The following is a 23,890-nucleotide window of genomic DNA, read 5'->3' on the forward strand; positions in this document are numbered from 1 at the left end:
AAAGTCCTTGGTTTGGTGTAAAGCCCTGTGACATCTGCCCTCTGGCTTCATTCCTCCCCACTCCTGCATACACTCTATGCTAGATGACGTGCAGGTCCCCACGTGCACCATGTTCCATGCCCCAGGCCTTTCTGCAGATGGCCCTCTCCTTGCATGTCCTCCCTTCTCTCTCCCCCACGGCTTCGGGCTGGAGTGTCCTCACCCATCATTTAAGACACAGCTCAAGTGTCCTCTTCTCTATGGAACTTCCCTGATTCACTCGGCAGAGTTAAACACTCTTTCCTTTGCCCCTTCACTGCAGTGACATGAGTTATCTACATCATCACTTCTCTGTTAGACTATGAATTTCCTGAGGGCAGTTTGTCTTTGTATCTCTAGCACTGGCAGAGAGCTTGACACACAGCAGGTAGTCAGTAGACAAGAGATGAACGGGACTGAAACGTGGTCCCAGGAATACAGTGAGGGATGAAGAGTGGGAGTGAGAGAGTCAGGAGACCCCAACTATAGTTTCAGCTCTGCCGGCACCTCCCTCGGTGACCTCCAGCAAGGCCTTTAGACTGACTTAGCGATTCCTCATTTGTGAGATGGGGCTAATAATACGGCCCAAGTCTATGCAAATTTCTCTGAAGGTCAAAGAAGAAGATGTTTGGAAACGAAGCCCTTTTGCGAGTGTAAAGAGCTATGTACGTGGAAAGTAATAAAAACAATGATAATACATAGCAGTTTAGTTCTGCAAGGCATCAAAGCAGTAATCCTCTTTTTTTTAGTAACCTAAAAATACTTCTAACCTGGAAGAGAAGTGGGGGATTTGTAAATAGATACACAGTGTATTACCATCTTGTGTGAAGATTAATCTGTTCCTACGATGTGATGGGAAAATGTGTATCGTTTCTAAATGAGTTCTTGCCGCCGTGACTCTGCCGCAGCTGGAGCTTTGTAAAGCTGCATCCTCGCCATCTACTGATGATTGTAGGCAGAGTGTTTATCTCCCTTCGCGGTAAGTTCACAGGGGATCAGAAAAAGGACTGCTTGCCAAGTTCCAATCCGCTCTGTGTTTAGAGAGCAGCTGGAAGGCAGAAGCTCACAGTGACCCTGCCAGACGCCTGCCATGTTTACAGAGGGAAGTGCCAGGAGAATTCCCCGCTACCCTGAATGGGGCTCCTAAGGGTCAATCTTCCACGCAGAGAATACAGCAATGCTCTCAGTCTTGTTCTTGTGGATGAAAATGATTTCCGGTTTCACCTGGTATGTGTGGATTATGAAGTCTGACCGCCCTAACTACTTGGCTCAGTGCCAGCAGGGAAGTGCCTGAGCTGGTTTCTGGATTTTGTGACAAGGCTCCACCACTCTGCTGAGTACCTGGCCTGTGGCCAGAAAACACCGGCCGTTTTCTTCTGTCCCTCCCATCATCATGTTTTTAGGCTTTCTATCTGCGACGGTTATTACAACTCCCTAGACCTGAGCGCCAGGATGGCCATCACTGCGTCAAGGGCCAGGACGGAGCTGCTGTAGGATGCACTTAGCATGGAGCTGTGGGGAAAGCACTGCACAGGGAATCCGAAGGGCTGGCTTTGAGTCCTGGCTCCACCACTGTAGTATGGAGGAATTCCTCTGTCTCACTGCAACCATCTACTTTCTGGGTTCTGCTGTGCGTTTCAATGGTGATTTGTGGAGCAATTTGAAAAAGCCTGAAATAATTACTAACATAAAACATTATATGCTTATCTAAAGTACCAAAGGGGCAGTTTCTAATTCTTTGGCTTCTAACCAATTTATTTAGAATACAGTCAAGAACCGTAAGAAGAATATCGTATCAGAAACCCAGAGAGAAGTGTGGTAGTAAAAATGATGACAACGGTGATGACAGTAATATTATACTTACATTAACGTGACAGTACGTTTTGTAATAATAGTAACGACAAGCACTTTCATAGCACTTACTACCTATCAGCCTCTGCTCCAAGCACTTTACATAGAGTATCTCATTTAGTCCTCAAAAGAACCATATAAAGTAGGTCCTGTTATTATAACCTCTATTTTATAGATGAGGAAACGGAGGCACAGAGAAGTTAAAGAACTTGCTCAAGGTCACACAGCCAGAAAATGGTGAGGGCAGACAGCCTCTAAAGCTGTGCTCTGACTACTGTCCCCTGCTGCCTCTCAACGCCAGGCCTCTTCCCCGGTGATAGCTCAGTTACTCACAGCAAAAGACAACCTTACCTCCTGAGGAGGAATATCAAATGAAATAGTTCTCATGTCCACTTTGATGAAGCTGTCAGTGCACGGCAGAATAAAAAACAAACCTGCAACAGAGACATACACGAGATTAGAAAGAGACACCAGCACCTGACCAGCTCACCGCACCATTCAGTTCTAACAGAATCAACCTGATAAACCGAAAGAAAGCAGTTCATCTCAGTGAATGAGCCAGAAGCCAGGAATGTCATCCTTGACGCCCGCTGCTTTCTTCCCACATCTAACTGTCCCCACAAGACCTGTGGATTGCATCTCCTTACTTCACTGTTACTGTCACCCATTTGTTTTCCCTTAGACCAACGCAATCACTTCCCAAGTCATCTTTCTAATCCTTCTAGTTTCTCTCCTATGAACCAACACAAACCCCTGAACAAGGCGTACAAGGTCCTGCACGACCTTGACCCCGCTTACCTCTTCACCCGCTACCCTCTCCTCCCGTCCTGCACTCTGGCTGGGCCGCCTGCAGTTCCCTGAGCCTACAATGCTCTCCTCTGCATTGCTCTGCACATATTCTGTGCTGGGAATACCTCTCCCCTGCCTCACACCCTTTCCTGGCAAGATGTCACCTCCAGAAAGCATCCACTAGTTGGGGTCATCACTCTTCTCTGGGTTTCCACAGCCATCTGTGACTGTTTGACCATAATACTTATCACGTGGGATTGTAACTACCTGTTTCCTTGTTGGTGTCCCACCTCCAGGCAGTAAGATCCTTGAGGGCAGGGACTGTGTTTTCATCTCCCTTGAATTCCCAGAGCCTGGAACTCAGTGGGAGCTTAATCGAAGTTTGCCAAAAATAATGACTGAAAGCATTTATTTCAGTAGGGACTCTCACGCTCTAATTTCGATAGCTGTGGCTATTCTTGGCCTAAGATAAACTTATCAACTCAAGTAGGAAAGGGAGGGGAAAGGCAGGAAGGAAAGGGTAATTTCTGGTAGGCAGCACTGCTATTGTTGCACAACTTCTGCTATGAGAACTCTCTTCTGAGTCAACAGAGACCCTCATAAGGGAAATCACATCAGTAAAAGGACGAATCTCGTCCTCCAGGCACACAGTTCAGAACCCTAGTACTGACCAGGTCCTTTGGCGCCTCCTTGTAAGATGCGACCCAGCCTAAAGATGATGGCTCTTTCATATTCTTTTATGATCTAGATTAAAAGCACAAATAACAATTTAACGTGAGGAGTACAAGTATTTATATGCATAGCTTTTAAAATACATATTTCTGCTCTAAACAAGTGAGATGCCTCTAGTTTCTTTTCTTCTCTATAATCCAGATAATAGCTATAGGTAACATGGTTAATGTTTAATCATCCCTGCCAAAATAACCAAGTTATTTACTTTTATTATGGATCATAAAAGCAACAGATACTCCTTGTATAAAATCTGGAAAGCATAGAAGAGTATACAGAAGCAAATCCACACTCCTCAGCTGTTAACGTTATTATCCAGTTACTCATGCATTGTCAACACAGGAAAAAAAGCGCTAAAGTCCTCATAGTTTGTCTCCTGATTCCTTAAATTGTAATAGTAACATAATCTGAAAATTCTTAGAGCATATTTTCTCTTTTTAGGAATATGAAAATGATAGTCATTTATCACAGTATTAATAACTTTATAGACATTATTAACGTTAATAATGTATTACTAACACATGCCAGGTGTTGTGATAAGTACGTAATTCATTTAATCCTCACAACAGCCCTATAAGGCAGGTGTTGCTATTTCCTCACATTATACATGGCAAAGGTCACACAGTAAATAATGGCACCAGCAGTCACACCTCAGCATCCTGACTCTGGAGGACTTGTTCTCACAGGACCACCCCACATCCCTGACTCCAGAAAATTTTAGATGGTGATCCCTACTTTAATCGTCAGGAGGGGCTGACTGGGCAGTGGCTGAAAAGAAGTCTTAAGATTCCATGATAATTGGTGACTATAGTTAAGAATTATAGGCCAGTATGGTCTCTCTCTGTCTCTCTTACACACACACACACACACACACACACACACACAGTGGGCTTATGTACTTAGGAGTTGACCCCTTTCCAGATGTTGATGAAATATTCTTTACCTTTATGCACATCCATACTGACAACGGGAAAGTTAAAACTGTGAACAAGAATGATATAGTCACCAAAATCCATCCACAAGGTCCCAGGCCTGCACTGGGGCTATCTGTGAAAACCAAAAACATACAGCTCTTATCACTGTTCTTAGCATGGTCCCCCCATCACCTTCATCCTTGCTATTCACTGAACACCAGCTGTTTACATGTATTTTCCCATCAAATCCTCATAAAAACCTTGAAGTGCAGGTGCTACTTTCCCTAATTTTTATTATGCAGTGAAGTGATAAAAGTAAGAGCCAATCCCAACTACCAAGAAGGTTACAGTTTAGCGGGCAAGATAGACAAACAGATCATTATAATACTAAGTGCAGATATAGTGTCCGTTCAGCATATTTTGAAAACACAGAATAGGGGTAACTCACACCACACCGTTGGGATGGAGGTGAAAGTAGGGTGGGGTGGGGTGGGTAGGCAGTGGTGATGGTTGTCAGAGGGGCTTCTTGCAGGATGTAATGGTTAAGGAAAATACCAATGAAAAGGGGAAGGAGGGCAAAGTGAATTTAAGCCGAGGGTACAGCACAATTAAAGGTGAAAATCATATGATACACGCATATAAGCTCATTTAGGTCCTCTTTTTAAAAAGGCCACCTGTAAAATATCTCACTGGGTATATGCACAATGTATCATCCATATTGGTTCTGATTTCTTACTATTATGAACAATGCTATAATGAACATCTTTGTGCATAGCTTCCCTCTCACATTTCTAATAGTTCCCCTTTTCTGTAACATGGAATAGTTTTTTTCCTTCTTTTTTTTTTTTGGCTGCGCCATGAGGCTTGTGGGATCTTAGTGCCCCGACCAGGGATTGAACCCGCACACTTGGCAATGAAAGCATGGAGTCCTAACCACTGAACCGCCAGGGAATTCCCTGAAATAGCTTTCGTCTAATCACAAAGATAATACATGCCCCACTGCAAAAAAATTTAGAAAAGTATAAGAAGGGAAAAATCATTCAATTCAGAGATAGTAAATATTCTTCCAAACTCTTTCTATGTGCATGCACATTTTTCTAAGTACATAAATAAAATTTGTCACCTATGTTTCTCCCCTCTAGATATTGTTCTTTCACCTTCTTTTTTAGCCTGTCGCTATGCATTTGTGCTTTTTCTGTTTTAGTTTTAATTTTTTATCAGTTAAACTTGCATAAAGTTAAGAAAGTCAAATAGTTCCACGAGTACAAGAGGGCGGTTCCCTGCTCACCTCTTCCAATTTCTTCTACTCAAGGCAACTGCTCTTTCGGCTGAGTATTTAACCCCCCTGTTTCTAAATAATACACTGGTTTGGTTATTTGTTGTTTTTTTCAGTTTTGAGCTTTATCTGTTGACTTTCTACCCCTCCCACACACAAAATATACCCATCCTTTGAATTGCATCATAATTTTGGTTAGATCAATATCAAATTTTATATTTCATGAATATGCAAATGCCATTCAGAGCTAAGCCACGTAGTGAAGCATAATTCATTTTCTTTTCCTGTACAACTTTTTTTTTTTTCTGGAGTCAATGTCTGTCTTTTTCCCCTTTGCTTAGTTTTCAATATACTTATTGATTCAACCCCAAACGTTTCATCAATCGTCTACACCTCCTTTCAGCAGGCTCAGGTATTCTACCAATTTCACCTTCCAAAGAAGAGTCCTGGAGTCGTGTCTGGACCTATTCATGTTCCTGGTGCAGCAACCATCCCTCTGATCGCCTTTCACTGTCATCCTGGGAAACTGCCTTCCCTTCCTAAGTTGTGTTTCCCACTCTCTGTGTCCGATGTCTTCCTCGTTTTTAGTTTGTTTTTCCTTTCTGTGGGGGACAGAGGGACTGAATAGGCCGAGGGATAGATCGCTTTTCTTATCAACCACAGAAGGCGTCTGCTGTCTTTCCAGAAGCTGTTTTAATAATGGGAGGGAGGGAGGTGGTCAGAGGGGAAGAGGTAGGCCAGGCATGGGTTACTACTCAGATCAGGAGGGGCGAAGACAGCAGCAAGATGGGGCTTTGAATAAATAGGAGGCCAGGAAAGAAGCAGTGATGGCTGGGAGCACGAAGAAAAAACACACGTGGGTATCCAGGTCAAGTGCTCTAAAACATAAGATGAAAAACCAGAAATACACATGAGTACTTTGGTTATACACGACTTTGTAGTTTTCCGATCCTGTGTCATAGTGTCAGGTTAACATCCTAATGCGTACTTAAGTAAAAGTGAACTAAGTTAATCCTGGAGGCTTCTAAGTTGTCATTTTGAGGGGTACGGACATGTTCAGTGAGAGAATACTCCAAGCAACGCCACTTCTCCACAGGTGGAGAAGCCCTATCAGGTGCTGTCATAACGGATATGAATCATAGCAGCCTTTCCAGTTTGTTATACTTCATGCACTGTAATAAATTACTTTAGACACGTATCTCATTTACTCCTTACAAAGCCCTGGGAAGTTAGGTGTTTTTAATTCCACTGTACAAATGAAGTAACTGAAGCAACATCTTTCCCAAGGTCACAAAATGGAGGACTTGGGATTCAAACACAGGTCTTCTCACTCCAAAGGCCATGTTTCTAAATCAATTCACTCTTTGACCCTTTGCCTCTGAATTAAAAAAAAAAAAAAAAATCCTTATTAAAGAAGTTGTTGTGTTTGGAGCACTTCCTCAAGACAGAATCCAAGCTGGGAAAGCATGGTAGGAGTTCCAAGAATGAATCTGATATTCTTACAGAGGAAGCCCCCTTAATTCCAGCTGTGCCTATTTATAGCAAGAGACAGTCTCAAGGCTCATTGCCAGGCTCAGGTCTAGGTTTCCAAAATGAAAGGAATTCCAAACAAGGAAGAGATGGGCCACAAATACTTATCTGACAGCATTTGGTGCTTTCTAAAATACTGCCCCAAGTCTCCCATATTCCAGGCAAAGCTCTGTGTCCTGAACTGTAATAGATGATAAACTCCCTGAGGGCAGGGATGTTTCTTTTTTATTTTTATATTCTCAATGTCTAGCACAGTACCTTGCAGAGAGTGGATATAAAATACTTAGCCAGCTTTCCAACTAGATATGTAATTTCTTGTGCATTTATATCCCTTATTAGATGAATTTCCTGAGAATAGGGAATGTTTAAGTTTCAACTTTCTGTGACTTCTTAGTTGTGCGATCTTTACCTCTCTGAACCTTTGTGTCCTTACTTGAAATAATCAGACTGGCCTTGCAGGACTGAGGCAGTGCTCAGTAAACACAGATGACAGTTTTCTGTCATTCTCCTATTTCACTCAAGTGTTCAATTTCCATGATGAAAAATGGGAAAATAGGTGGCTTTTACCCTTCTTGATAAAAGCCTCTGAAACTCCTTAATTTTTCCCTCACTTCGTGCCTCCCTCCTGCCAGGCTAGGCCTGGACATTCAAAGACCTTCAAGAAGCTGATTAGTGAATCAAATTATTAAGTTATTGAATTATTATCTACATAAGGACAAACGGGAAAGTACAGCCCAGGTTTTTTGTGCTCAATTTCCACTATGTTGTCAAAAACCCCAGATGAGTATACGGGATTTGAATGCAAATCAATAGGAAGAAGAAATTAAGCGGATTTTCTGAAAACTGGACTTGGTGTTTTTTTGTGGTACGCGGGCCTCTCACTGTTGTGGCCTCTCCCGTTGCGGCGCACAGGCTCCGGACGCGCAGGCTCAGCGGCCATGGCTCACGGGCCCAGCCGTTTCGCGGCATGTGGGATCTTCCCGGACCGGGGCACGAACCCATGTCCCCTGCATCGGCAGGCGGACTCTCAACCACTGCGCCACCAGGGAAGCCCTGTCTTTCACTTTTCAAATGCTCAGCTAGAAATAATCCGAGCATACACACCGGAGAAATGGTGCTATTTCATAATATTCTAGTGCCTTTAAAATGAAACGATCCCATTCTCAACCCTGAAACTCTTCCCCACCTGGTTATAGCTTAAAAAGGTGCATAAATCACATTCCTCAGAGAGGTGAGGCTTAAACTCCACCAGGCTGTAAACAAACCCTTAGTCATTTCCGGTCACTACAGCCCAAAGAGGAAAAGAAATCTCAGTTACTCCCCCAAATTTTATGAAATTCATTTCCTTCAAGATTCCCACTTATTACCCTGAGGACTGAATCCTCCCTCCTACCTTTATGAGGTAAAAGACAAATAATGAACAATAGGTATTTCTGAGACATTTTGGTTGATATACTTGTTGATATTTGCTGGGTAGGAACAATCTTAAAGATTAGGGATCCCATGATACTTGGTCGTAAATACTACTTTGCCATGGTTTACAGTATTTTTTTTTCTTTTACTACCAAACCCTTTCCTGAAAACTGTGGTAGAATAAAATTTTAACCAAAGCATGGTATTGAAAATGGATATAAGCCCATACATTAACATTTTTTAATTGAGCATTCAAATTGGGCTTACCTCCAGGAAACTAATGTAAATTTTTAAAAATATTACTTTTTTTCTTATTTTAAAAGTAAAATACTGTCACTATAACATTTAAAAATATAGTTTAGAATAGAGGAAGAAAAATAATCTATACTTTTATATCTCTGGATGGTGATTATTTTCTGCCTTGCTATTGGACACACAATATGTGTCCTTTTTTTTCAAAAATGAAATAATGGTATACATAATAATTTTAAATCTGTTTTCCCCCCTATATTGTGGACATTTTTTCATGTCAGGAAATACTCTTTATTATTAAAGTTTGAATAATATTCTATCGTTCCATATGATGAACATTTAGGTTGTGTCCAGTTTTCTCAATTAGAAACTCTTTTGCTTTGAATATACTTTCAGCAAAGTTTCCATACATCCTTATTGTGTAAACTAATTTTGCTGAAAAGATGAAATTACACAATTCTTAAATTTCTCTTATTCTGGAGGTATATTTTATTAACACTAATAATAACCATTTATTAAATGCCTATCACACGTCAGCCACAAGCTAACTCCATATATACATTATTTCTCATGTTTACAAAAATCTGTAAAGTAGGTATAAAATATTCCTTCCAGAGTCCCAAAGTACTAAAGCAAAAGAATTTCTGGGAAGAGACAAAAGAAAATAAAACAAAACCATGAAACAAATGGAAAAAACAAAAAACAAAACCAAGTTGTACAGTAATTTTTGTTGGGTTGCCTTCCAGACAGGCAGTAAAATATTCTTTTCAAGGTTATAACAGGCATAATTTCAGAGTACTGCATATTGTTAATGATCCCATATCAGCCGATTTCCTTTACGGTTGATTGAATTTGGCACTACTAGAAATCATGTGAAATAATAAATTCCATTTACCATTGGGACTCTATTCTAAAGTTCAAAAGATACGGGATTTCTTCTTCCAGCAAAGGCCAGAAACATACCTTCACGCAGTATGTGAAAATCTGACTGAGTCATACACATTACTACACAAAGAAAAGGTAAGCCAAAGAATTATTGAAATACCAACATTTAAAGCACAATCTTTTCCTTCCTCTTTCCCAGTATACAGGTGAAATGCTTCATGTTGTAAATTGCCAAAAACGTTGTTGTTTGGGTGGGGAAAGATAGCATGGCTAGGAATTTAGTCTCAAAAACACGTTATCTGGTTCTAATAGCAACTTTTAAGGGGCAATAGTAGGTCGAAACGAAAGGTCTTTGCATTTTTTGAGTTTTTCTTAAAAGCATATATATTCAGCATACAAGTGTTCTTTTTGGCCACAACTACTGCTCATTGGAGATTCCATGTCAAGGTGTGGTAAACTTTTCCTGTAAAAGGCCACAGAATAAACACTTAAGGCTTTACAGGCCAGAAAGTCGGTCTCAACCACTGAATACTCTGCAAAAGCAGTCACAGACTATACATATATGAATGAACACAGCTGTGTTCCAGGAAAACGTAATTTATGAACACTAAAATCTGAGTTCCATATAAGTTTCAAATCTTCCTCTTTTTTAAAAAAATGTATAAATATAATAAAAACTATTCTTAGCTTGTGCGGCATACAAAGCAAGCAGTCGGCCAGATTTGGTCCACAGGCCATACGACTCATTCCAGTTCTATGTCATATAGTCATCTATTTGAGGAGGAGGACATTGTGAGTTAAAGAAGACATCTGATCTTTCTTCTGGCATTTCAACTAAGGGTACAGTTCCCAGATTCCTAGTTTCTCTTCCCTTTAATTGTTTTGAAACAAGGTCCTTAAAAGACATGGTAAATAAGAATTCAAGGCGGAAACAGGCAAAAGGGCAGATAAAGTATTTTATTTGAATATAAATACATCTTCAATTAATCAAAATTTTACTATAACTGAGTTTTTCAAATGACTGGGATTTTAGGAGAAAGAGAAGGGAAGGAAACGATAGAAGAAAAGGCAAATAAGAGAAATGGAAAAAAGGAGTTAAGAGAAGAGAGACAACAAAAGTGAAGGCAGCATCCTGTAGAGAGAAAGATTCAAACAGGTAGAGGGGAGAAAAGGAGAGTTTAGCACATAGTAGGGTGTCAATAAACAGATGTTGAAAAAATGATGCCGTTTACTTGGCGACCGCAACTTGCAGTTCATTGGGCAGAGGCTTTGAAAGCAAACAAGCACACACTATAACCCATCTTTCAAAAGACTATTTTAATTAGGCATGGTTTACAGTTCTTCGAATGCCCTTATCCTTAAACCTCTAGGGAAGAAATTATGCTCTGGACTGGAGTGGCTACAGGCCAGATGGTATCAAGTTAAGAACCATGACTGAAGACCCTAACTTTTCCGCCCTATTATAAACCTGTAGATACTAGATTAAAAGAACTAGTACTGATGAAGCATTATGTGACTTGAATTACAAAACTCAAAATGTGTTTACCATGAGATAGTAAGGAGAGGAAATGGAGTAGTCCTTTTAAGAAAGATTTTCAATAAAAGTTGAAATAAAGGGAATGCTGTGCTTAGCTCAAGAAGAATCAGGAGGGCTTCTCTGGTGGCACAGTGGTTAAGATACCACCTGCCAATGCAGGGGACACGGGTTCGAGCCCTGGTCTGGGAAGATCCCACATGCTGCGGAGCAACTAAGCCTGCGAGCCACAACTGCTGAGCCAGCGTGCCACAACTACTGAAGCCCACGCGCCTAGAGCCTGTGCTCTGCAACAAGAGAAGCCACCGCAATGAGAAGCCTGCGCACCACAACAAAGAGCAGCCCCCGCTCGCCACAACTAGAGAAAGCCCACGTGCAGCAACGAAGACCCAATGCCGCCAAAAATAAATAAATAAATTTATTTTTTTTAAAAAAGAAGAATCAGGAAATTAAATAAATATAAATATTTTATTTCCCAAGCATCTTGAGGATTTTCTGTAGCTTTCCTTCATTCAAATATTTCTAGACATAAAACAGAAGGAAAAAATAGGTGAGACTATCATCAATGATTTTAAATTTGAACCCCTGAGTCTTTAATAGGGTCCCCTCTCCTAACCTATAGCACTTCACCCTCTCTAAACACTACTTATCATACTTGTAATTCTTATTCAGTGTCTTCTTCATGAGATTTTGGTCTTGTTAAAGTAGTACAGCATAAGGCTTCAGAGTTGGCTCTGCCACTTATTAGCTGTGTGATCTTTGGCAAGTGTCTTAGCTCTCTGTGCTTCACTCTAACCATCTAAGAAGAGGGCTAATAAGAGTACCCCCTCAAGGGTCAGTGTGAAGAGTCAGTGAGCTATCATGGAAGACACCCAGTGCATAACAGATGCTTGAACAACATTTGTTAAGTAAACAGCTGTTGAATGAACTGAGTGATTCTGCTGGTTTTTGTTTGTTTGTTTTGTTTTGTTTTTGGCCGTGCCATGCGGCTTGTGGGATCCTAGTTCCCTGACCAGGGATTGAACCTGGGCCTTTGGCAGTGAAAGCGCAGAGTCCCAACCAATGGACCACCAGGGAATTCCCAGATACTGCTGTTTTCTGGGGAGGGGAAGAAAAGGCTGAGTATTACAGAAGATAAATGGAAATTACATGTCTGCATACAGGATCCCAGAATACAGTTCATCAATTTTTGGTGGTGAGCATGCTGTATGGTAGGTAGATAGAAACAGAAATACAATGTTGTATTCATGAAACTTATAAACCAATGTTACTTAAAAAAAAAAAAAAAAAATACAGTTCAGAATCGTCCTCTGTCCCAAAGCAGTGGTCATAATGCTTTCCCCAAATGTTTTCTTTCCTTTTCTCTTTTTAAAATCAGCCCTTTTCACCTGTGAGGTGAGAGAATTCAGGAAGGTAGAAGGATGGGCTGAATATGACCCATGTCTGGAAAGATAAAAATAGTTATGTTCAGAAAAACTGGAGAGAAAAACAATTTCATAATGTTATTAAGTTAATTAAATTTAGACTAGGCCTGAAATATACTAAACAGAACAAAACTCCCTCTACTTCTTCAGTTTTGTTTTTTTTTTTCCAGCTCTTTTACTTGGATATCTTAAAAGTAACTATAATTAGGTTTTTCTCATAAAAGTCTTTGGAGGGCAACATCATTTTCATTAAATAATGGGAAACAGAAGCATAAGGAAACTAGATCATGAGGTTTCCAATTCTTCAACTGAGGCTGAGTAGCTAAACAGTGGCTAAGAGCTTGGAGTTTTGGTGCCAGATTTCCATTCTACCACTAAATATTCTCATTAGTAAAATGAGGGACAAGAACAGTCATTATCTTACAGGAGAAAATATGTAAAATGCTTGACACTTAGGAAGCGTTCAATAAATAGTAGCCATTATTATTATCAGAACCTTAAGGTCATTACTGATACAGTTTATAGAAATAAACTTTGTATTAAGTGAATTGCCTTCTGGGACCTGAACACCATAGAGAAAATATCGACTAACAACCTGCTTGGGGACTCTGTCTTTGGAGGAGAAACAGACCACATTTGGGGAGGTAAGTTGGAGTCCTGAAGTTTCCTGGACCGTCTTTTATACAACTTTTTGTGCATAAATTTTAATTTCCTGTATAATTACTAGGCTTCCCGAATAGTCATTGTTAACCTTTTTATTCTTTGTTTTCCCCATTAAATAATATCTTAATAATTTACATTTTAAAGTTTCAAAAGTACATTCATATAAATTTTCTCATTTGATACTTAAAACCTTGGGAGCTAGATACCACAGTAAGATTAAGCCCAACATGAAGACGAGGAATTGACTCTGGAGACTGAGACTTCCCAAAGTGACGTAGGTAGTAAGGGATGCTACTAAGGTCTCAATTCAGATCTTCAAATTGGAGATTCCACTCTCATTTCGCTATCCTATACCATCCTACCATCAGTGCATATCTACAACTAGGTAAGGCTGGTATCTAATTTTCATTGTCTGATATTTTAGGACAGACACATTATTGCTCGTATCTTCAAGGCTAGATTAATCTAGAGTATAGAGGCTCAGAGTATAGACAAAGGTTCAAAAAGAATGGAGGAACGATTTGTGTGTCAACAGGCAACTGACACACACTTCCTTCTTTCTACTGTGACCTCTAACTGCTCTTTCCACACTTTCATAAGAGGAGATTCCTTAAGTACAGTATATTATCGTAACAATTATAATCCCTTTATTGATAATATAAACCCAGACAGTCTATCTGTATGAGGAACATGTCCACACCCTAAAATCAAGTTTGGGTTGTAACAAACTTAATAAAAATAAACTGTAAACAGAAAAACATCTCCACCAACGTAAGCCAAACATTTAACAACTTGATCTATTCTATGGGTGTTTTTTATCTCCCTGCTTCCTTTTACTTTCAACAAATATTTTTGCAAATCTACTATGCACTTGACCCTGAACTTATTACAGTGATGAAGGACACAATCTCTGCTTTCAGAAGCTCTCCTGGTCTAACAAAGGTGATTATAATTGATATTTATAATACTGTGCAATAAGCATTATGACAGAGGTAGGCACAAGATGCCAGGCAGACACAGAGGAGAGGTGCTCATTTTTTCTGGTTACAGTAATTTTCAGGAAAACGTTTTCCCACATCTTCTTAAGAAACAGACTTTGAATCCAATCTTTATCACTTTATCAACATTAAAAATTTTTTTCTTCAAAGCTGACCAGGTGATCAGTGACTCTGTCTTTTACAGTGTACAAGTTACACCATCAGGTGGAAACAATGACCTATTTAATTATAAAAAATTATATAAATGCCAACTTTTGTAGACTTGGTTGTCATTTGAGTTAATCTATGACCATTGATGGTTTAACTCAGATTAATTATTAAATAAATTACAAAGTTCTCCCCAATCTGGTCGGCTGTAACAACTGAAATAAACAAATCAGTCCCTTGATTCTGCTCATTTTCAGGCGTTCTTCCGAAGGGATTTATTCTGTTGACATGGCTCTTAATTATAACCATACATTTCTTTGCAATCCACCTGCATTATTTCATTAGAAAGCGAATGCACTGGCTTTAAGAAAAACTAGTCTTGCCCTAGGTTTGGTCATATTTATGTTCCTAAGACTAATTATCAGCAAAATCATAAAGGGGCAGTTTGGGCTTTTATATTCCATTGCTTCTCTCAGAAGCAGCCCTCTGGAGCTGTCTAGCCAGGGGGCCTTGATTGAAGCCAGGTTCCTTTGGGCTTTATTTACGGTCTCTCACCTTCAGTGATGTACTGATGTTTGACAAGTTCCTCCTTTTGGGTATGCAATTTGGAAGCAGCTCTAGGATAGGTAAAATGATTTGGAAAATCAGCCCAAGTTTGAACCTCGTTCACAGGTGTGGGTGATTTTTCCACTCTGAGCCTCCGTTTTCTTGCTGTAAAGTGGTAGATAATGACACTCTCCTTGTGGAACTGCTAGAGGATTGCATTCGATAATGCTTTCAAAGCATTTAGGCTGTATTTGGCATATGGCAAGCACTCGATAAATTCTATTTAATAAATTCTAGTAGTGGTTTTCCTACCAGTGTCAGGTCTCTAAGGCGTACATTTTTAGAAAGGTGACAGCGGGACTTCCCTGGTGGCACAGTGGTTAAGAATCCGCCTGCCAATGCAGGGGACATGGGTTCGAGTCCTGGTCCAGGAAGATCCCACATGCTGCGGAGCAGCTAAGCCAGTGAGCCACAACTACTGAGTCTGAGCTCTAGAGCCCGCGAGCCACAACTACTGAGCGCGCATGCCACGAGCCCGTGCTCCGCAACAGGAGAAGCCACTGCAATGAAGAGTAGCCCCTGCTCGCCGCAACTAGAGAAAGCTCGCGTGCAGCAACGAAGACCCAACACAGCCAAAAATAAATTAAAAAAAAAAAAAAAAAAAGGTGACAGCGACCAAGCAAAATTTTGTTTGTATATATGATTTTCAGAGGAAAGGGTGCACAGTTTTCAATAGATTTAAAAGACTTCTGTCTAAAAAGTAGTGTAGAACCAACAAAAAGAGTTTAGGAGTGAAAGCTGTTCTGTGACCATGAAAGACAACTAACATTAAGTACAAAGATCATGTTTATTCCCGAAGAACTTCTACAGATTTCCCACTGCAGTTTCACCAAACTTCTAACATTGTCCTCACAGTCCTTTAGATTCCCACCAGGACATCAGGGTACAGATGAAAGGATCCCACCTACCTTCCTTTCTAGGAAGAGACAACTGACTATCAAAGAGGCCGGACTGCACAATTTTTATACGGGCAGGTTTTAGAATCAGTCAAACCCGTACTTCAAATATGACTCCATTACTTATAAACTGTGTGATTTTAAAGTAATTTAACTTCTCTGAGTATCAGTTTCTTCAAGTACATCCTCTCTGTCACACTCCTGATTTGGGAAAATAACTGTCCAAGGTACAGAAAAGAGGAAAGAAATAAGATTTCTGTAATTCTTTTGATGTTCCTGGGGAGGAACTAAAGACAAAGGTTGCTGGGGAAAGGAAATGGGGACATATGGGATCGGTGGACAAGGCTGGCATTACAAATAATCAGGATAAATGAGTCCAGTATAGTGTTCTTTGTGGGGTGATGGAAAAGCCCACCCAGTCTCCTAAACTTCTTTCACTATGTCATTCTGTCTGAAATTCCACCCTTAGAAATAATTCCTTTGGATCACTAAGAGCCCCGGGGAGGCAACCAGTACTCCAGGTGGTTTATTGCTTGTCTTTATGAATCCCTCCTCCCCCGCAAGGATAGACAATAAAGGTTCTAGGTGATAGCCCTCTCAAGGGTACTAGTCACAGGGCAACAAATTGAGTCACTCACACAATTTCTGCCTCAAGACTGGGAAGGCCCTGGTAGGGTGGGGAACTTACAGTTCCTTGTGAGGGACAAAAGTCCGGAAGGCGAGGTTTCTAGAACAAAGGAAGTTAAGTGGAGGGGGCAGAATGGGGCAGAAAGTGAAGCTGGAAAGAGATGCAGGAAGGATGCTAACAAGAGACTTCCTTCTTTTCTTCCGCAAATGTGTCGGGAACATGTGGCGAAACTACACAGGTCGGTCTTGTGGCTTAATAGGAAATTGGCAGGGGTGGGGGGTAGGAGTTCTTTTTAGTTCGGGAGGACGGCGGCGCACTCTGGGGGTGGGCGAGGTTTGGGTAAAGGAGCTGGCCTCCGATGGGGAGGGAAGGAAGGGGGAGTGGGGCGAAGACGCAGGCTCCCGGGTGTGGCGTGCAGGTCTGGGCACGGCTCCACCACTCGCTGGCCGCCAGTCACTCAGGCACGTCCTCGTCTGCGTGCATGCCACGAGATAATGAGCGGAAAGCGCTGGCACAAGGCCTGGCATCTGGCAGCCGCTGGATAACGCGAGCCCCTGCTCTGGCTGTGGGCACTGGAGACGCGCCCTCTGTTGCAGTGTCCATAGTGTGCCGGGCACTGGGCTTGCACTCAGCACCCTAACATCCCTAAACCTGACCCCCAGCCCGCGAAGTAGGGCTCGTCATTCTCAGCGTACAAGTGGGGAAACCGCGGTTTTGAGCAGCGGTTGCTCGGCTAAGAAACATCCGAGACCTTCTGGGACCTTTGGGCTAAGGTTCGTTCTCGAAAAGGTTAAAGGGCGGCGGGTGACCCCAAGGGCCTCGCCAGGGGCACAGGGCTCACCCGCGAAGGAGTCGGGAAGTCGCCGGGCTTGGGCTTCCGCTGATGGCCGCTTGTCAGACATGATGCCCGAACAGGAGTCGCTACTCTCAAGTCGCTGTAGCCAGGGCCGGAGCGGGAGCGGCGAGGAATGCCCGGAGGCGACCCAGGAGCCCGCGACCCAGCCAGCAGCCCCGCCCACTGCCCGCGGCCCGGCCAATCGACGCCCAGGACCGAGGAGGACACGCCCCCACCCTCCACCGCCCTCCCCTCCCGCGCGGCAGCTTCTGGGGAGCTTCCCGCTATCCAAGGGCTGAGGGGCGTGGCCTGAGGGGCGAAGGACCCCTGAGGCGGGGGTCCGGGCCGGGGGCAGCACCGGAAGGGTGGGGCGGTGCCGGAAGGGAGGGGCGGAGGCCACAGGGCAAGGAATTGCGGCAGAAGAGACAGGGGAGGGGGTAGAGAGGATGACCTGAGAAAAGGCTACGAAGAAGAAAAAGGCGCCCCTTCTGGGCAAAAGAATTAGAAGAAAATGGTGCCTTCCTTGGGCGGGGTAGGGTCCGAGTGAAGGGAGGAGGCAGAGAGGCACCTGTGTTGTGTGGCCAGAGTGAGGGCGCCGCGCCCAGCCCTAGACTGGGAGCACCCATCGTGTGAGGGGAAGAAAGCAGCGCGACCACCCTCGAGCCCAAGGGAGTGAATTCGAGTGTGGTGCCCTTTATTCAAGTAAAATCCTTTCCGAGCCCTTGCCGTCGCCAAGCAGCGTGCTCTTTGCTAGGGGCGGAGCGGGCAAGGAGCAGACACGGGGCCCGCCCTCGTGGAGTTGACACAGGTAACAAGCAAGTAAACAAGTCATTATACGGGGGGAAGAGCGCGACGAAGGGCACGGGGGACTCAGAGGATAGCCGAGGGCAGCTACTCTAGTTAAGGGGACAAGGGAAGTCCGCTGTAAGGAGGTGGCATTGAGGTGTGACCTGAAAGATGAGAAGGAGCCACCCTTGGGAAGGGGGACTGGCGGGGTGGGAGGTCGGAAAAGGAATCCCAGGCGGAGGGAAAAGCCCAGGCAAGAGTATTACGCACCTCACGCTTTGTGCTGGGTGGTGGCTGAAACCTCGCCTTTGAAAACCAGGCTGTGTTTAATTCTCGATAAAACTTGTCCGAATGCAAACCGTTCAAAGTATGGTGATGCACACAAGCAGGTGCACTTTTAAAAACATTTCATGCAGAAATAAATACAGATTCTCAGGAAGTTGCAAAGGCAATGCAGAGAGGTTATAGGTATCCTCTACCCAGTTTCCCCCAATAGTTACGTCTTACTTATCTGTAGTATCAAAGCCAGGAAATTGACAGTGGCGCAAACGTATATATAGTTCTATGCCATTTTGTCTCAAGCATAGATTTGTATAACTACCACTACAGTCAAATACAGAGCTATTCCATCACCACAAAGTTCTCCCTTTGGCCTTGTAATATCTAACACTTTGTGGTGTTTGGGTAATTGAAATGGTAGACTTTCTCTCTAGTTTTAGGTCTGGAGCCTTGTGGTGGTCAGGGTAGAAAGTGGAGCACACACGATTGTTAACAGGTGTTAAGAGAGTGGCTGATCATCGTTGCTTTGGGGTACAGACACTAGTGTGTGGTTCACGGCTAATGCAGAGCTCTCAAGTTGATCTCCAGTCACATGTGGGAAAGAACTGCTTATATTCCTGGGGGTGGAGTACAGCTTGTGCAGTCACTTGGTTTATAAGCCTTCTGGAGCAGATAAGGAGGGGAGTACAGTTATTTAATGATCCTTTCCCTCTAAATTATCCTGGAGAAAGTCCACAGCTTCATTTTTTCCATTCCATAACGAATAAGCCCCAGAGGCATGAACTTCCTGTTTATGCCGCAGTTCCCAGGAATGAGGAGCAAATGCACAGGCGGCTAATTAAAACTTTTAATAAAGGAGGGTTTGATTACACATTGCATAATCAATTTGTGAAAAAGTATTTAGCTTGCCTTTTTGCTGGAAAGGAAAATATTTCAGAATGAATTTAATGTTTGTACTCCTGCCTGCTGCGTTGATTCAATTCTCAAGGCAATTCCAACAGCATCACTTCTGGAGAATTAGAAAAGAGGCTTCACCCTTTGGGACGAAGAATTTGGTAAACACTTGTTGGCCCTGGTTTCAGGTTGCATCAGTTCGGCAGCTAATTCCAGGCCCCAAGCTGAGAACAAGACTTGACTTGATTTTTAGATTACTTTCAGAATAGATCGGAATTTACAGATTTAGATTTTAAAACGCTGAATTTCACTTGCCCCTGAAACTGTTGTATTCTGGCTTTCTTATGCATATTATGCATAAATGTATTGATTAAATGTACTTTAAAAATAAATATTATTGTATCACCCTCTCTCTTTGGGGGAATTTCTAGTCCTAAAATTTCTTCCAGTAGTGATTAGAAGTTAGAATGTTTTTTGAGAACTTTATGCTTTAAAAACTGAGACTTATTATATGAAATTACAAATAATTTGAAGAAAGAAAGAATTACTTCTCCTATTATTGCCTCTAACAGAACTATTATCATTTTGGTGAATTTTTCCTCTAGCTGTTATTTAAAGTATTTGCATATAAGTTAAAATCAGAGTATTTATTCCATATTTCTTTCATGTTTTATTTTGCTGTTATTTCCCTAGCATATTCAGGGTACCAAATTAAGTATTGATTGATGGTGACAGCGATGACATTAAGACATGGAGATGGGTTTGAGACAAACATGCACCATGAATTTATAATTGAATAAGTCAGAAGGAAATTTAATTAGTCTTTTTCCTGTGTCCACGTAAGAAATGCTTTAAGAACAACAGAGAAAAGTCCTTATTTATTTTCTTTTCCTTTAAATTATGATTCCAGGCTGTTCACAGCGACTGCAGTGAAATCAGCTAACCAAATGCTTTTGAGGGAACAGCAGTACCAGCAAGCTATGTCTGTATGTGGCATTTTCACCAGGATGGGTCTAACTAGGTTGATCTGTTTCTCTGTGTGGACTAATTCACTTTTATTGTATTACAGCAGCATTTTTGTCTTCTTAGCTCTTCTGTTCTTCAGGAAATTACTCCGGAACTGAATCATAACAGGAGTTTCACCAGTGGATTTTGTACATTTGAGCTGTGGCAGCAGACCAATTACACCACAGCACTTGGTAAGAGCACTGGGTGTTTGTGTCCTCAGGTCTTATGAAAATAAAAAGCATTACTGAAACATTGGTGGTATTTAATAGAGTCATCTATGGCAAGAATTTTATTAATCTGCTTTATTTATCAGTTCACAAAGCAAATATTTGTTGAATACCTATTATGTGCCAGGCATCGTTGTAGGTGCCTAGGATAAAACAATGAACAAAAAAGACAAAAATTCTTGCCCTCATGGAGTTTTCTTTCTGGTATTCCTTTCCACATGTATTAGTTTGCTAGGGTTTACATAACAAAGTACCACAGACTGGGCAGCTTAAACATCAGAAGTATATTTTTCTTACAGTTCTGGAAGTGAGAAGTCCAAGATCAAGGTTCAGCAGAGTTGGTTTCTTCTAACTGGCCTGAGGGAAGCATCTGTTCCAGGTCTCTCTCTTTGACTTGTAGATAACTGTCTTCTTCCTGTGTTTTCACATCGTCTTCTCTTTGTACACTTCTGTGTCCAAATTTCCTCTTCTTATAAGGACACCAGTCGTATTGGATTAGGGCCCACCCTAATGACCTCATTTTAACTTAATTACCTCTTTAAAGACCCTACCTCCAAATACAGTCACATTCTAAGGTCCCAGGGTTTAGGATTTCAACATGTGAATTTTGGGGGAACACAGTTCAGCCCGTAATACCACATATGATTATGGTGTATTCAAATCTTTGTCCTGCTTGTTTTCTCATATTAATATCTCTGAGGTATTCAAAGTCATGTATGTTTCCCTGTAAAATGTATCCAGGTAACCTATAATTATGAGTGATTATTTTTCTAGACATGATTTATTTTTAATAAATACTGAAAGTTCTTGGTTAGGAAGGATTACTCTGCTAGGAATGTTGCTCCATCTAGTGGCCGCTGAATTCAACTACTTCTGTCAAAGTTATAAAAATGAATAAAGGGGCACTATGTTGGAGAAAGGGTTCTCTTTTCAACAGGCTATTATTCACAGGGCACTAAGGATCCATGATAAAAAATATTTTATCCATCACTGTATGTGGAATGAAAGAGAGGTCTACATAATGACACTGTTTTTAATAATTCAAGTAATATCAGTACCATCATTTACTATCACTACCAGTTACTGTTTATTTTTTATCTCCATGAGGAAACTGAGGCTTGGTTTACTCCCTTGTCCAAGATCTCACAGATTATAAGTAGTGTTTGTTTGAAGTCTATATGACTTCAGAGTGTAAGCGCTTAATCATTCAGGATAAATAAAAAGAAACAAAAAGACTCAAACATTTTGTAATGCATTCCTAATAAGTGACACATCTAAGCATACACCTAAATGAGTACTCACGTTTGTCTTCAATCTTGATATATACTTAACCTTTATCTTGAAATGATACTTTATTGTTCAGTGTTTGTATCGTTGTTGATGTGCTGTGTCAAAGTGTGTCTGTCTGTCTTAGATAATGAATTTATAAAGGACACAATCAACAACCAGGTCAGTATTTATTTCATACCTTGAATTACGTCAAACATTTAAAATAACTATTAAAAAGTTTGGACTTTTTTGGTAATTTTAAAGAATAATTTTTGTTTCTCTATTATACAGGTTGAATGCGGCAGCTAACTTGCCTGGAAACATCAGGAAACGCTTCTGCAGAAAGCTGAGTTCAGTAGGATAAATACAAGTTAGAAAAGGATGCCTTAGGAATACAGAGAAGCCCTTATAACTGCATGGGAGTATGACAGAGTTTGACATTTTGGGAGAAATGTAAGTAGTCAGATATGCAGGGAGTGGGAGTGATAAGAGATGACAATGGACTAAAAGGCATATGCTAAACTGAGAAGGAAATTATGAAGCCATAAGTTATGGAAGATCTTAGCAAGAGAGGTGGAATGAACCCTTCTTATCAAAAGATCATGTAATAGACAATCTGAATAGGTCTTTATCTATTAAAGAAATTGAATAAGTCATAATCTTCTAAAATAGAAAGTCCAGGCCCAGACGGGGTCACTGGTGATTTCTACCAAACATTTAAGAAAGAAATTATACCAATTCTCTACAGTCTCTTCAATAAGATAGAAGCAGAAGGAGTACTTCCTAACTCATTCTGTGAGGCCAGGATTACTCTAATATCAAAATCAGACAATGACATTACATAAAAGAAAACTACAGATCAATATCTCTCATGAACATAGGTGCAAAAGTTCTCAACAAAATATTAGCAAATGGAATCCAACAGTGTATAAAAGAATTATATACAGTTACATATAAAATGGTGTAACATTTGAAAATCAGTCAGTGTAATCCATCACATCAACAGGCTAAAGAAGAAAAGTCACATGATCCTATCAATAGATGCAGAAAAAGCATTTGACAAAATCCAATAGTCATTAATCATAAAAACTGAGTAAGGTAGGAATAGAGAGGACTTCCTCAACTTGGTAAAGAACATGTACGAAAAACCTACAGTGAACATCATGCTTAATGGTGAGACACTAGAAGCTTTCCCACTAGGATCAGGAACAAGGCAACTCCTCTTCAACATCATATTGGAAGTCCTTGCTAATGAATAAGACAGGAAATGGAAGTAAAAGGTATACAGATTGGGAAGGGAGAAAATGAAACTGTCTTTGTTTGCAGAAGACATGACGGTCTATGTAGAAAGTCTGTACTTGTACTCTTACAGTATTGTATAAGGAAGCAAAAGAAAGGAGGAAGTTAAACGAAGAAAGTGCCCAGAACAAATGGCTTCACATTTAATAATGGTGTTTTCTTATGTAGTTAACAATTGATATATGAACGTAGGGTTATTAAAATGAATGATCCCAGTATATTATTTGTGGCTAGCTGAGCGTAAAATATCTTCTCGCTATTGAAAACTTTTTTCTTGGACTTTAAGACATAATGGTTTGGAGCTACTGGATACAGTTACTACATCATTGGGCATTTTATAGGTGCTATTTGTTTGTACACTGTATCTTTACTTTAAAAAACCTTTCTTTAAAGAAGTTAACAGTGATCATTTCGATACTAGCCATTAAGTAATGCAAGCATAGTAATGTAGCATTTGATTATCGTGCCTGTGCTCCCGTCTTTTTACAGTACTGCATTCCCGTAGGTCATGATTAGTAATCACTCATGTTACCTTTTTGCATATTGCCTAATCTCCATTTATAGAAGAGGCAAATGAGTGAGGCAAATAGAGGTGTGGTTAAGATCACAGGCTCTGTGCCTCCATTGCCTGTGTTAGAATCCTTGTTCCACCATTTCCTAGCTCTCTGACCTTGGGCAAGTTATGGAAGAATAAGTGAAATAATCCATGTAAAGTGCTCAGCACAGTGCCTGGCACATAG

The 23,890-nt window shown here is 41.2% G+C and overlaps 1 protein-coding gene and 2 long non-coding RNA genes across 9 annotated transcripts in view; 1 reads left to right on the top strand and 2 right to left on the bottom strand.

Moving 5' to 3' along the window:
• STOM (stomatin) overlaps positions 1-17,537 on the bottom strand; it is a 28,129-nt gene extending 10,592 nt beyond the window's left edge. Inside the window, exons 1-4 of the mRNA XM_022578850.2 lie at positions 17,395-17,537; positions 4,331-4,434; positions 3,330-3,402; positions 2,221-2,303 (exon numbers count right to left, since the gene is read on the bottom strand). Of these exons, the coding sequence (XP_022434558.1) occupies positions 2,221-2,303; positions 3,330-3,402; positions 4,331-4,434; positions 17,395-17,455 (321 nt within the window). The 5' untranslated portion in view covers positions 17,456-17,537. The remainder of the gene's footprint in view (positions 1-2,220; positions 2,304-3,329; positions 3,403-4,330; positions 4,435-17,394) is intronic.
• LOC149749043 (uncharacterized) lies at positions 4,776-17,388 on the bottom strand. Its single transcript, XR_016393642.1, has 2 exons — positions 14,979-17,388; positions 4,776-12,634 (listed from the first exon to the last, which is right to left on the bottom strand). It is a non-coding gene; the product is annotated as an uncharacterized LOC149749043 (long non-coding RNA).
• The window catches only part of LOC149749044 (uncharacterized), a 29,991-nt gene continuing 22,331 nt past the window's right edge, over positions 16,231-23,890 (top strand). For 4 of the 7 annotated variants that reach the window (XR_016393635.1, XR_016393636.1, XR_016393638.1 and 1 more), the window contains exons 1-2: positions 18,213-20,546; positions 20,882-22,304. This is a non-coding gene — a long non-coding RNA (uncharacterized LOC149749044). The other 3 variants (XR_016393637.1, XR_016393639.1, XR_016393641.1) reach the window with 3 other exon arrangements.

Source organism: Delphinapterus leucas, chromosome 6 (genome assembly GCF_059928025.1).
Source record: "Delphinapterus leucas isolate spDelLeu-1000000601 "Yukka" chromosome 6, BTC_Dleu_Yukka2, whole genome shotgun sequence".
NCBI lineage: Eukaryota > Metazoa > Chordata > Mammalia > Artiodactyla > Monodontidae > Delphinapterus > Delphinapterus leucas.